The 12,279-nt window shown below is 48.7% G+C and overlaps 1 protein-coding gene across 2 annotated transcripts in view; it reads right to left on the reverse strand.

Annotated features, from left to right (window-relative positions):
• Positions 1–12,279, reverse strand: part of IPO13 (importin 13) — a 70,612-nt gene that overhangs the window by 7,353 nt on the left and 50,980 nt on the right. The window contains exons 12-16 of one of the 2 annotated variants that reach the window (XM_061567801.1): positions 12,026–12,160; positions 7,011–7,154; positions 4,890–4,970; positions 1,406–1,543; positions 905–1,001 (exon numbers count right to left, since the gene is read on the reverse strand). In XM_061567801.1, coding sequence (XP_061423785.1) covers positions 905–1,001; positions 1,406–1,543; positions 4,890–4,970; positions 7,011–7,154; positions 12,026–12,160 — 595 coding nt within the window. The remainder of the gene's footprint in view (positions 1–904; positions 1,002–1,405; positions 1,544–4,889; positions 4,971–7,010; positions 7,155–12,025; positions 12,161–12,279) is intronic. The other variant, XM_061567802.1, reaches the window with a different exon arrangement.

Here is a 12,279-nt window from a genome sequence, read left to right on the forward strand (position 1 = left end):
CGCAGCAGAGCGATGCATCTTGGAACCAAAGTGGCACCCCCCTCAGACCTTTAAGAGATAACTCTGACAGGTGCTTTTGATTGCCACAATTTTGACTCCACTTGTCATCTGTTTGGGGTGCCTGTAAGCCAACGCTGATTACGTGCGCTGCAGGGAAAAGCAACAAAAAGCTTAATCTGCTGGCTCGGCTCACAAGGATACTCAAAGAGAGGGGACTAACAGATGCCCATCACTGAGAGTATCAATACTGGAGGAGTTGTATTGGATAATTACCAGTCTCCTTGGTATCTCAGAAGCTAAGCAGATTTGAGTATGGCTAATATTTGGAAGGGTGACCTTGAGTGAATACCAGGCGTTGTGGGCATATAATCAGAATCTTTATTTATCCTAGAGGAATCCGTTAAGCGACAAAACGCTTTTTCACAGATGCCCAGTCAAGGTGAGTCAGCGAGTTACAACAAATAACGACAGGAATGCAAAATAGAGAGAAGTCAAGCAAGTCACTAGAAATAAACACAAGATAAAGGTGTGAGGCGACCAGAAAAAAGATGACACGGCAATGGAATCAGCCCACAGTTGATTCGTTGGATTAGATTAATTGTTGTCCTTCCCCCGCACCTCCGATAAGCACGGTTGGCTACGCACGGTGAGAAAGACCATCTGCGGATTAACTCTATCTGCGCAGGAATTTGAGTGGCAGCCCCTTGGAAGCAGGGGTTTTTCTCCAGGTGCTCCAGTTTCCAGATACAGGCCTAACGCTCCAGAAGCCCGCTGAAAATGAGCCTTGAAACCCAGTGAGGCTCCTCTGAATAAAGGGCATTCTCATAGACGGTGTCTCAAAATTTGATGATCCATTCAGACTTTCCCGAATGCGAGAGGCATCGTTATACTGGGGAGCACGAACCTCTGTGGAATATCGTGAGAGTGCAGGCAGCCATGTGCAGGAACAGAGCCTTCACAGTTGGGTAGTAGACAATGTCCTTGCAGAAGATGAGCACCAGCTGTGCGGGGGAAAAGGCAAACACAAAACCACCATCTGCTTCATCCAGCAAGTGGACAACGCTCCCGAGCCAAAACGGTTTAACTGCGCACCCAAGGAAATTTCACCGTCGCCAAGCAAGCACGGTCACAGTTAAAGCAACAACAACAACAACAAAAAACAGGTGCATATTTAATATAACAAGTGCAGAATCCAACGAGATGCGATCGAATCAGAAGTAATATCATCCAGGTGTCTGTAAACGTCCCCAAGGCAAAGCACGAAGGGGTCGGCGGAGCGTCAGTTGGTGCCCACACGCCGTCCGCCTTCGGGGGCGGCCAAGTTCGGCTCATTAGGCGCGGTCCCGGACCCCCGTTCTTTAGCCGTGACGGGCAATTTGGCGGCGAGGCGGCGGCGGCGTCTGACCTCTCGCGTGAGCTCCAGCGCGGAGGCCTGCGGGACGGTGCTGTACATCTGGCCCAGCATCTCCGACAGCTGGGGGATCATGGGTCCAAAGTCGTCGAGCAGCGTCTTCACCGACTTGATGAACACCGTGCACACGGCCTGCGGAGACGGAGGGGCGCCGCGCGTGAGCGCGAACAGTTTTGCGAGGCGATACGTTTTCTTGTTGGATCATAAAAATAAAATGATTTAGGCCAAGCAATCAAAGATATTAGGGGCGAGGCTGCTGCGTTGGGAGTGGTGCACGGGGGCAAATTAAAAAACACACATTTATCAATAACACTGCCTACAGAGGAAAAAATATATAATAGGCGACGTTTCAGGAGATAACCCTTCATGGGGTACCTAAAATGTGAAGCATATTACGTGCTATAGAAAAGGCCCATTTCCTGAAATGTCATCGATTATATATTTTTCAACAGTTTTACTTAACTTGACTCATGTGTCGTGGTCAAATCTTGTAATCAAAATTGAGTCTACTTCCTGTAGTCCAATCAATTCCATATTTTGCACACGTACTCAGATCCAGTGACAATGCATGCCTGTATCAAAATCAAATAATCAATTAATACGCTACTTTAAAGCAATTTAGATTTTTTATGGACGCCTTATTATTTATATATATTTGCGGAGGGGAAAAACACCGTGGTCCCTAAACTCGCGAATCGCCTTCTCCCTGTGAACCAGTTACGGAAGTTATCAATTAATTCAAGTCAGCGTTGATGTGGGAGCAGGCGCCGCATCATTGATGTACTTCTCGACCGCGACTTAAACGAAGTTTTTAATAAAACCGTTGTTTTAAAAAAACTTTTTTATAGGAGTTTATTCCTTTTAAGGCACAGTTTTATTGATAAATGTGTAATTTTTTTACTTATTTTACAGTTCAAATTGTTTGTAATTTTCTTACTTTTTGATTATTTTAACTGCAACAGACACCGATCTCTCCCCGCCGAGACTTACAGGCTCTTTCGTGCGCTCGTTGCCGTGTAACAAAGAAAACCTCCGCAGTTCGTTGATACGTCTTTCTGCGGGGCATTCTCTAAAGCGTGGGACCGTTGCATCATGGGAATTAAATTTCGATTTAAAGCTTTCGTGACTGCAGGGATTCATCTTCTTGGCTCTTTCGGTAAAGTCACGTAGAAGGGAAGTAATAAAATAATAAAAATAAAACATAATAAAATCTCACGACGTTTCGGCTGCTTGTGTTGTGGCCGAAACGTCGTGAGAATTATTTTATTATGTTTTATTTTTATTATATTATTACTTCCCTTCTACGTGACTTTACCAAAAGAACCAAGAAGATGGGAATTAAGTTAGGAAAGAAGAGGCAATAAATATTTAAGTAAAAATACCTGTGGCAACTTAATAGGTAAGGAAATTACATACGATATTGAAAGTATGTTTGGTAGCTCGGCCGAGAAGAGATGTTTAGGATACAATAATAAATTAAAGCTTAACATCTCAGGAGTGATGGAAACCATGTCTTAGTTGTACCTTTTGTTTTGCATCATTGAACTTGGTTCTTATGTTTCATGTTCAAGATAGTTACGTATACTGGACCTTCCACAACAGACTTAACGATATGTAATGGAAGTATAATGTAGCAATTACGCAAACAATGTGTTGTTGTCTTGTGGGACAGCTTGCGTAATGAAACTGCTGTTTAAATCACAATTCCTCAAACGTGGGAGGAATTTGTTCGGTAACACTAATTCGTGTTTGGAAGCAGATTATGATTATTATTTTTAATCAGGCCTACCTCCCATTCACTAAACACACACACACACACGTACGTAGGAGGCATGCATTCGCATCCAAACTCCACAAGCTACTCGTGGATTTCCCTCGCACTGAGCCGGGCACGATGCAACTGTCGGAATGTTAACAGTGGAGTTGTCACCCTTAGGTGTTAGGGAACATCAAGTACCACTCAGATGCACTCTGCTATGCCCTGGACAAGGCTACGCCCTACATCTGCCAAACGTTAGGGAAAGAGGAGGCATGGATGTTTCCCTTTCTTATTCCAATTGTGCTATGAACATTGTGTAATCATCGTTGTCAATTTACTACTGGATGAATGCCTCTCCGAGCCACCACTTCTTCTCACAATCCTGAAATGTAATAATCCACTTAGCACCTGCACACAAACCGATTTTAGAATCATGTCATGTGGACAAAAATATATTTCGAGCTCTTGAAACAGCAATGCGACCACATGTGTTTGGCAATGGTCCGTAGTTGCAAATCGACTTCCGAGATCCCTTCAAGTGACCTTTTGTTATCCACACATGAGTGCAGCACTTTTCTATACACCCTGCTATCGAGATATGATTGTAGAGTGAAAGATATTTTTAATTCTAGGAAATGGAAATCAGCCAAAAAGAATGAACGAGAGAACGAAAACCATTATCACTGTACGTGTTGGGTGGATTGTTACACATCGCAGGACCTTGAGAGATCGTGGTGGGTTGGAAAGGCCTTTATCTACCAGTGGATTGAGCATGACTGATGATGAAAGAGTGAAAATTATTTGTAATATATTTTTTGTTGTGTCCAGTCAATGATTACTAGGCTGACACTAGCAACTTGGTACGGTTTGAAGAACTGAGTCGATTCGCGGGTGGCTAAAATCCATATTCGAACCCAGGATTCCCAGCAATGAGATCTCTTTGATCTGAGCTGAGCCACCCAGTCACCTGCAATAGATTGTTTATAATTCCCGTTCCTGCAACACCAGATCAGAGGAAATGTTTACATTATAAAAGAAACTGCTCGCGAATCGACGCAGCCAAGGGAAAGGGCCACGCGTTTCGCTCGATTTAAATTTAGGACGCAGAAAAACAGCAACGACGGACCCCTGCAACATTGCCTCACCGCCGCAAAGGGCGAACGCAAGCGCCGCGTCTCCTGCGCCGCCGCTGAGATTGATCCGAGTGCACCGTGGGCCCGTTCCCCGCAGTGCAATCAGGCCACTCACGGCACGGCCGCCGTGCTGCTTACTTACCTGCCCCAACTCCTTATCATCCATCAGGCTGGCGCGCGCTGCCGCCGCAAGCACTAATGAAGAGTGACTTCGCTTCGCCGAGCCTCGCCGGCCAAGTCGGCAGCGGAGGCCCGCAGCTGAGCAATAGCAGCGCTCCCTCGCCTCAATAACGAACATTGCGGTGTTTTTTATATTTTTTTAAACGTTTAAACAGGCAAGTGACCGAGAGTCTTACCAACAACCCTATTCTCACTCACGAACCACTAACAAGGGCGACGGGGTAAGCTGTTTTTGGCAGCTTCCTCCACTGAGGATGGCTCTGCGGCCTTGGTGAAAGCAGAGCGGAATTCATATCCTGGTACCGACGATGTCTCCAGAGCACCAGCCATGCCACATCAGCACCGCGAGAGCCCGGTGCCCGACTAATGTCCACCCCGGGGTCAGACCTTAACCAGATTCGCTCACCTCCACCACGTGGCTGTCATTGATCCACTTCGCGAGCAGCTTCTGCACCAGCTGGAACACCTGCTGGAGCACTACGACCACCTGCAATGGCGCGCGCACGCACAGACAGCAAGGAAGGCCGGCGCTTTACCGCACGCCGCGCGTCAGCGGCACAGCAGCACCTGTCCCGGGGCCGCACTGGGGGGGTTGCCTTGAAGGTCCGATTTGTGGTTTAAAAACGGTCAAACTGAAAAGAATGGCAACGGTGAGGAGCAATGTCAGCCCCACAACGTGACGTAACGGCTCAATCGAGTGATGTGGAGCATGGTCGAGCCCCAGTGGGATGGACGACATCGAGGGGCTTCACGCAAAGCCATAAAAACGCCGGCATTCGAGCTCCCATTTTCACGTTGCACGGCACTAAGAGGATATTTCACAGCGGCCTTTAAAACCTTAACTGCTTTGGTTGTAAATTGTTTCGTGATTATAATATTTTATATGGTGGTAAAGCAATTAAGAGTGAATAATTACCACTCTTGGCATTTTGAAAAAGGGGGTCATTTTGATTTACTCAGCTTTTCTAGGAGACATCCACTTTATAATGCTTGAATAAATCGACAAAATTGAAATTAGGTTTTTCAAAAGACTCTTAATGAAGCCCGTGCTGCCGGCATGAATACAAAACAGCTGCTTTAGAAGTAGTTGCCCTGGGGAACTCTGCATTTCTAAGGTGGGCTTTTTTTTGGGAACTGTAATAAAACAATGTAACACCTTCTCTACCACCCCCGGTGGTCACACGTGTCCCTCCTCGCTGGTGCTGTACGTGAACCCGTCAACTCGAATTCACCAGCTTCCTTTGCTTAACAATTAAAATAAGATGGTAATGGCAATCCCACGGAGACTTACAAAAGACCCAAATTGACGTGTCAAATTTTGAACAAGGCCCATTACCTGTGAGATGTGTTAATGAGCCAAAGGGTGCGTATGCGCGTGCACGTGCGCTCGCGTGTGCGCGCGTGTGTGCACACAAAGACAATGGGAATGGTAGCGGAGGTAAAGGATGGCTCCGTTGTCACACGAATGCACCGCAGGGCTGTCCAATCAACATCGCGAGCACTGCTCACTTTCCATACCACTGACCCCCCCACCTCCAGGGCGCGACATCAACCTTCCTCCTTCTCCAGCCTCATAGTTCCAGACACCCCGAGCCACCCCCCCCCGCCCCCCCCCCCCCCTCAATTGATAGACCTTCTGGAGGGAAAGGAGAGGATGGCGCGACAATGATCGGACAGATTTGGGTTTCGCGTCACCGTGGCGAAAAACGTCTTTGTCCACGCGGGCGCTCGCGCTGCTCTCGAGTGACAACAGTCGGGGGCGGATGGGTTTTGGGGGGGGGGGGGAGGGTGGGGGCGGCTCGGGCAGAGGAGTGGGGAGAGGGGGGGGGGCCCTTGCTGGCGCGACGATCAGCCAAATTTGAGGGCAGTACGAGTGAAACGAGGTGGCTTTCCCTTCCCTCCCATCCCGCCGGATGCCCTACCCGGCGGCGACCTCGATGCTCATGTGGCACGAGGTGCCGAGGTGTCGCAGCACTGCCTTCGTCATTACACGCTGGAGGCAGTGGAGAACGTTTGTGATGTGCTGGAATGGATTTTTGTGGTTAACGTTTGTTTCCCCCACCCCCACCCTTCCTTCGACAATTCCAACTTTAATTTAGGTGTGGATTTCTTGAAAAATCTAATTTTGTAATTAAAAGTCACATCTAAGTTCACCGGCCATGGAAAACCATAAGGGCTGTGTTCAGTCTGTAGGGCTTGCAAGGCTGACCGCACAGCCTTTGCAGGCTATGCCCAACCAATTAATCACCAGCGTTCACCTCCGATCCGTTTGGCAAATTTCAGAGTGATGTTGACAGCACTTATCCTCACCTTTACTCCCTTCCAACGCCCACCACCCCCCCCCCCTTTTCCCACAACTCTTTCTAATCCCTCGGGTACGCTCCGCTTTGCCAACTTGCTGGCATCTTTCAGTGCCCCTCCGTCCGCCCGCCCATTCTCTCCTAGCCGTCCACCCGCCCGCCCGCCCGCCGCGCAGCATGAGCGAGAAAAGCAAAAATCCCCACAGGTTTCCCAACGCCGTACTTACTGGATTGGGTCCATCACCGGCCGGCTTACGCTTGGCCTCGGTCCCGTCGCGCTCGGAGTCAAGGCGACTGATATCCAAGGTGGTAAACAAATTGGACAAGAGACCCAAAATATGTATGATTGCTAGCTTACTGGATGGGTTTGGCTGCAAGGGAAGGTCATAAAAAACAAAAGCATGAGAGGGGAAAGAAAAAAACCAAAGAGAAACATGAGCAACTCAAATAAGTGTTTCAGTGCAGACAAATCAATTAAACCAAGTTAAAAAACTAACCGTCAATCAATGCAGGGAAAACCTTGTCACTCAAAAATGACTAAATGTAGAAAATTTAAATCATTTTGCAAACACTTTAAAGAAAACGATTCACTTCGCAAAAATAATGCCAGTGGTATTTTAAATGATTATAAATACAAAAGAAATAACCACTTTAAAAATACAATGCAATATTAACTCTATGAAAGGAAAAAAAATTACACGCTACTGAAAGCAGGAGTAACAAATACTTGAATATAATAAACAAACGATATACTTACGTGATGCCAAAAAACACACGCACACAAACAGCAGAAACTATGAACGAAATAAGTGAATCAACAAACTGTCAAAATACTAAATGAGCACCAAGGGAACAAATAATTCAAATAATGGGGCAATCATTATTGTGGGGTGGGAAGGGGGGGAAAGAAAATGTGTTAAAACCATTCCCAAGCAGCAGGAGGTATGCCAAGGATCTCTAACATGAAGCAAGGTGGAATCAAATGTAATGGCGGCATGGCATTCACTGCGATGTGCGTGAACATCGCACGGTTAACAGCGACATGTCTCGATTCTGTTTGCAGGCACACAGTCTCGGCACGGGTGAAACCCGATTGTGCGGTACACACTCACTCAAGACGCGCTCGGAAGGTGTGCGTCCGATCGAGCTCGTTTAGGTTACGGAATGATGCATTGAAACATCGCGCAATTACGCTCTGTTTCTATTATACTAAAAAAAAAACCCCACCGTTAGAGAGCTCACACGCTCCAGGCAATGTGAAAACGCAGGGTCAAATTTGGTCATCCATCATGCTCCGCACATTCGAGTTTCTGTTGCCATTCTACAATAACGGTCACGCGGGTTAATGTATCATGATGCCGGGCAGTGCATTTTCGCAAGCATTTGCCAAACATTTATGTGTATATAAAAATAAAAAAGCACCTCCGCACACAGGTACATATTTGATTTTTCCCGAGGCATGCACGAATCCGTCACGTGTCACCAAGTGTGGAACATTGATCCTTTCTGACACGGGGGGGGGGGGGGGGGAGGCATGGGGCAGGGGAGGCCATGGGGCAGAGCAAGCTCTAGGAATGCATTCGGCAAGGACGGAGAGAGATGCAGGTGTGCAAGAGGAACGCGGGAAGGACGGCATGGAGGACGTCTGCTAATACTATTTCAATTACATTTCCTGGCGAGCTTGTGTGACCACCCGCGGAGGGCTGCACAGATTCGAGCGAGCGCACGAGTCCGCCGCTAGCGCCGTTATTACGCTTTTAACCCATTATCCGCTGCAGCTTGCCAAACCGCTTTGCAACAGACGTCGATAAAAAAAAAAACCGTGCGAGCCCTGGTGTCAGTGGTAAACGTCTGTCAGGCTCCGCGTACGGAAGTTCAGCTTCACGTGGCATCTCGCGATCAAGTGTGATGCGGCGGTAATTATCCTATACGGCCGCAATAAGGGAATTGCAGGTGTCACGGTTTACATTGTGCTCTGGGACCACAATTCGCTGCAAGCCGCAGACAGGCAAAATTACAAGGCAGATGTTTTATTATTACTTCTAACACCCAGCTCCTTGTGGATATGTAGATACATATTAGCGGAATTACATTTGCTCCTTTGGAAGGTGAAAATTCTTTCAATATGTTCTACTTAATGTGCATTCTTATTATATACATTTGAAATTTTTTCGATGAAACATAGTCATTCCTATCGTACAAAGACATCGGAAAGAGTTTTACTTCGCTGAACAATAAGCCGCAGGGACACCGTCTTAGGATGTTACGGGCATCACGGCCATAGGTCCTCCGTTATCCAGCTGCGAATACGCACGGCCGCACTGCCACCAACACGAGCCATATATTCAAAGTGAGAAAATCCACTTCCCAGTTGGACATAAGAAACGGCAATTCTGGGCGTTTCACCTAACCATGGACATTGGGTAACTTCTGCGCTCGGAATATTTCCACGCGCACAACGAGCTCACCGCCCCGACACCTGACAAGCATCGCGTCCGGTGGTGCAAAGGCGTGGTCTAATACAACTGTAATAATAAGAACAACCTCCATTTTATAAAGCGACTTTCACATCGAAGTACCTCAAAGGGTTCAACTGCGACCAAAGACGCCGAGGGTAGTCGTGAAAAGAAGAAACGAAAGCACGTAGCGGAGGAGGAAACTTAAGAGGAAGGTCCGGTGGGTCGCGGATGAAGCAAAGTAAAGAGGAAATGGCGGCAGGCACGCAAACGACGAAGGCATGCTTGGGGAAGCGGGGTCTCGCTTAGGCCAAGAAAATAGATTTCATGATTATTATTTTCCCCTAATTGCACACCTGCTGCTGTTATAGTTAAAAATCCGACGCTCGAAAAGGCTTTCACAATTTAAAGTGTGTTGTGCACAATTACGTCTCCGAAATATGTCAATAAGTGGAAAATGCGCGGCGTTGTTTTTCACCCGCATTGTTAGTCTGGAAATGGATGGGTCTGTGTTTTTTTTTTTGAGAGACCACCGATTTCATCCATCTAGTCATGCAAAGCAAATGTCATTATCTTGACTCTCATCAGCGGAAGCATTGTGGTCCTAATGGACCACACTGTACATTTGCTGGCTGCGGCCTCTGAGGCTGGATTAGCATGAACAGTTAATTAACAAAAACATTAAGCGCATTTTATGCTTCGGATACATCGATGTGTGCGTGCACATACATCGATTTATTTGCAGCAGATTTGATTTAGGAATTATATAATGCAAATATATATTTGTGCATTATGCAAAAACGTCATGCGCCAGATGGTGATTCCGGGCAAAGCGATGAATAATTTTTCGTATGTTTATAACCTCTCCATCGCAGCCGATTAGCACAGCAGCCTTGCGTCCATCGGTTGTCTCGGCAGCCTCACAGGCATACCCCCCGCACGAGCCATACGGGCTTCATCCATAATTACCAATCTGACGAGCTTACAGAATTTACGTCGGAAGGAGGGAGGGGTAGATGCGGGATGGGGGAGGGGGTGGAGGGGGATTGACTCGGGGCCCGGTAATTCGTCCTAAGCGTACTGGAGAGATCCAGGGGTCGACAATGCCACTTGCCCGCCGGCAAAAAACGAGATGGGAGTTAAAACGCAGAGCGCGGACTGTGGGCCGGGTCGGAGCAGACGGGCTACAATGGCGACCCCGTGCCGGTCCGGCCTCTGGCTGTGCATCACCGCAATAAAAATCCTGACAGCCGCCTCTTTTTGACGGGATGCACGAGCGCACCCTCGCTAAGGCGACAGATAAATTATCCCCTTCGCGGGTTACCTTCACAGCACCTGCCGAGCCGTGTAGGCACAAAGTAGCGTGGCAGACGCCCTCTCAATGCCACCAACATTAAGGACTGGCTTTAGACATGTCAGCCTGTCAGTACGGCTTGGGAGCGAGGAGTAAATGGTTTCATTTTTGTACGTAGGGGCACGCACCACACCGCCTTTAAGGCTCTGCAGCTGAACGCCAGTGGAAGCTGTCCAGTCCAATTCGACACAGGATTTCCTTTCCAGCGCAGTCGGCCGTAATCTTAAGGGAGGCCTCACCGTCGCCGGCCAGGGCCAATGGCACGCTTCCCGCAGGCTTTACATAAAGAGCGCGCGCGGGATCCATTTTATACGGTCGGCCGCCACCATCAGCACCGCCGTACAACACTCATTTGATCCTGATTTAGAAATATAAAAAAAATGTAAACCCTCCTCAGTTGGAAGCTTTTGCTTGGCTACCACCACCCCGTGATTCAACACCCCACGCGGCGGTACAGCTGTTCCATATTCACAGCCAAATGAATTATGTAAAGGTTGTGAATACACTCGCTGCGAAGAGCTGGCGAAGGGCGATCAAAGGGGCCATGCGACAGGCAGGGACTGTCAATGTCACTGGGCCCATCGAGAAAATTGGGGCTATTTGCACCATCCGCAAGCGTTGCTTAACGTAACGTGAAACACGGCTGCATGACACGATGCCAATTACCGCCGTGTGCACTCATCATGGCCTAGAACGATGAGCATCGGCTCCGTCAGCAGCCAGCTTTACATCTGCCGACATGGCAATGCTATCGCGCATCCACGGCACATATTTGCGTATATAACCCAGTTGGCGTACCATTATATTTCTTAACAATAATTGTAACGACGAAGATAATGCTACGCTTGCGCCGTCTGCAATTCGCTTTATGCCCCGTATGGAGAAAATGGTCCTAAAACCGCATTAGCCAGCGACTGCAGTGAAGAGAGCGAGCGAACTAAGTTACACACAACTCGCTAATGAATCTCATCGGAAAAGCACATCTGCTACCCCACGTCTCACCGCATCAGCTGCCTCCTGCTCCCCCATTACACCCACAGTCCTGCGTACATTATACAACACAGCAGGGTAAAGGAATAAATTGGGGGGGAAAAAACCCCAGCCCCTTTTCGGATCATTAACCTGAACAGCAAGTCTTCAGCCGAATACGTGACCCCTGAAAAGGAAGATAAGGCGACAACACGCCAACAAAAACTATTTCATTCACGCTTTTTGCGGTCGGCGGGGAGGGTTGACGAGGAGCGGTGGGGGGGGGGACAGGCGGACGGGGCAGGGAAGGAAGAACGGGAGCGGGATGGGAGCCAGGAGGGAGGTCCTGGGCGGAAACTCTGTGCGCTCGTTGCTACCACGGTAACTACGGGAGGGGTCCCTCGAAGCGTGACGCTTTCTGTCGCCGGTCGGTCGTGAGGGGGGAGGGGGGGGGGTCACTCACCGGTTGCTCGGCCAGGCTCTCCAGCTGCTGGATGTGCGGGGTGAGCAGCGACTGCAGGTGCCCCAGGATCTCGGCGACGGGCAGCGGGGACAGCATCAGCCCCAGGGCCTGCATTAGCCACATGCATTGGCTGCTCTGTGGGCCCCGCGCACACCACAGCGCGTTCTCAACGTACGGAACTGGCAGTTTGCACAGCGCGGTCGTATGTGGGGGGGGGGGGGGGGGGGGGTGAAAAACAGTGCACATATACGCAC

This window comes from Lethenteron reissneri, chromosome 39 (genome assembly GCF_015708825.2).
Source record: "Lethenteron reissneri isolate LAM-NWPU_2019-01 chromosome 39, ASM1570882v1, whole genome shotgun sequence".
NCBI classification, from domain to species: domain Eukaryota; kingdom Metazoa; phylum Chordata; class Hyperoartia; order Petromyzontiformes; family Petromyzontidae; genus Lethenteron; species Lethenteron reissneri.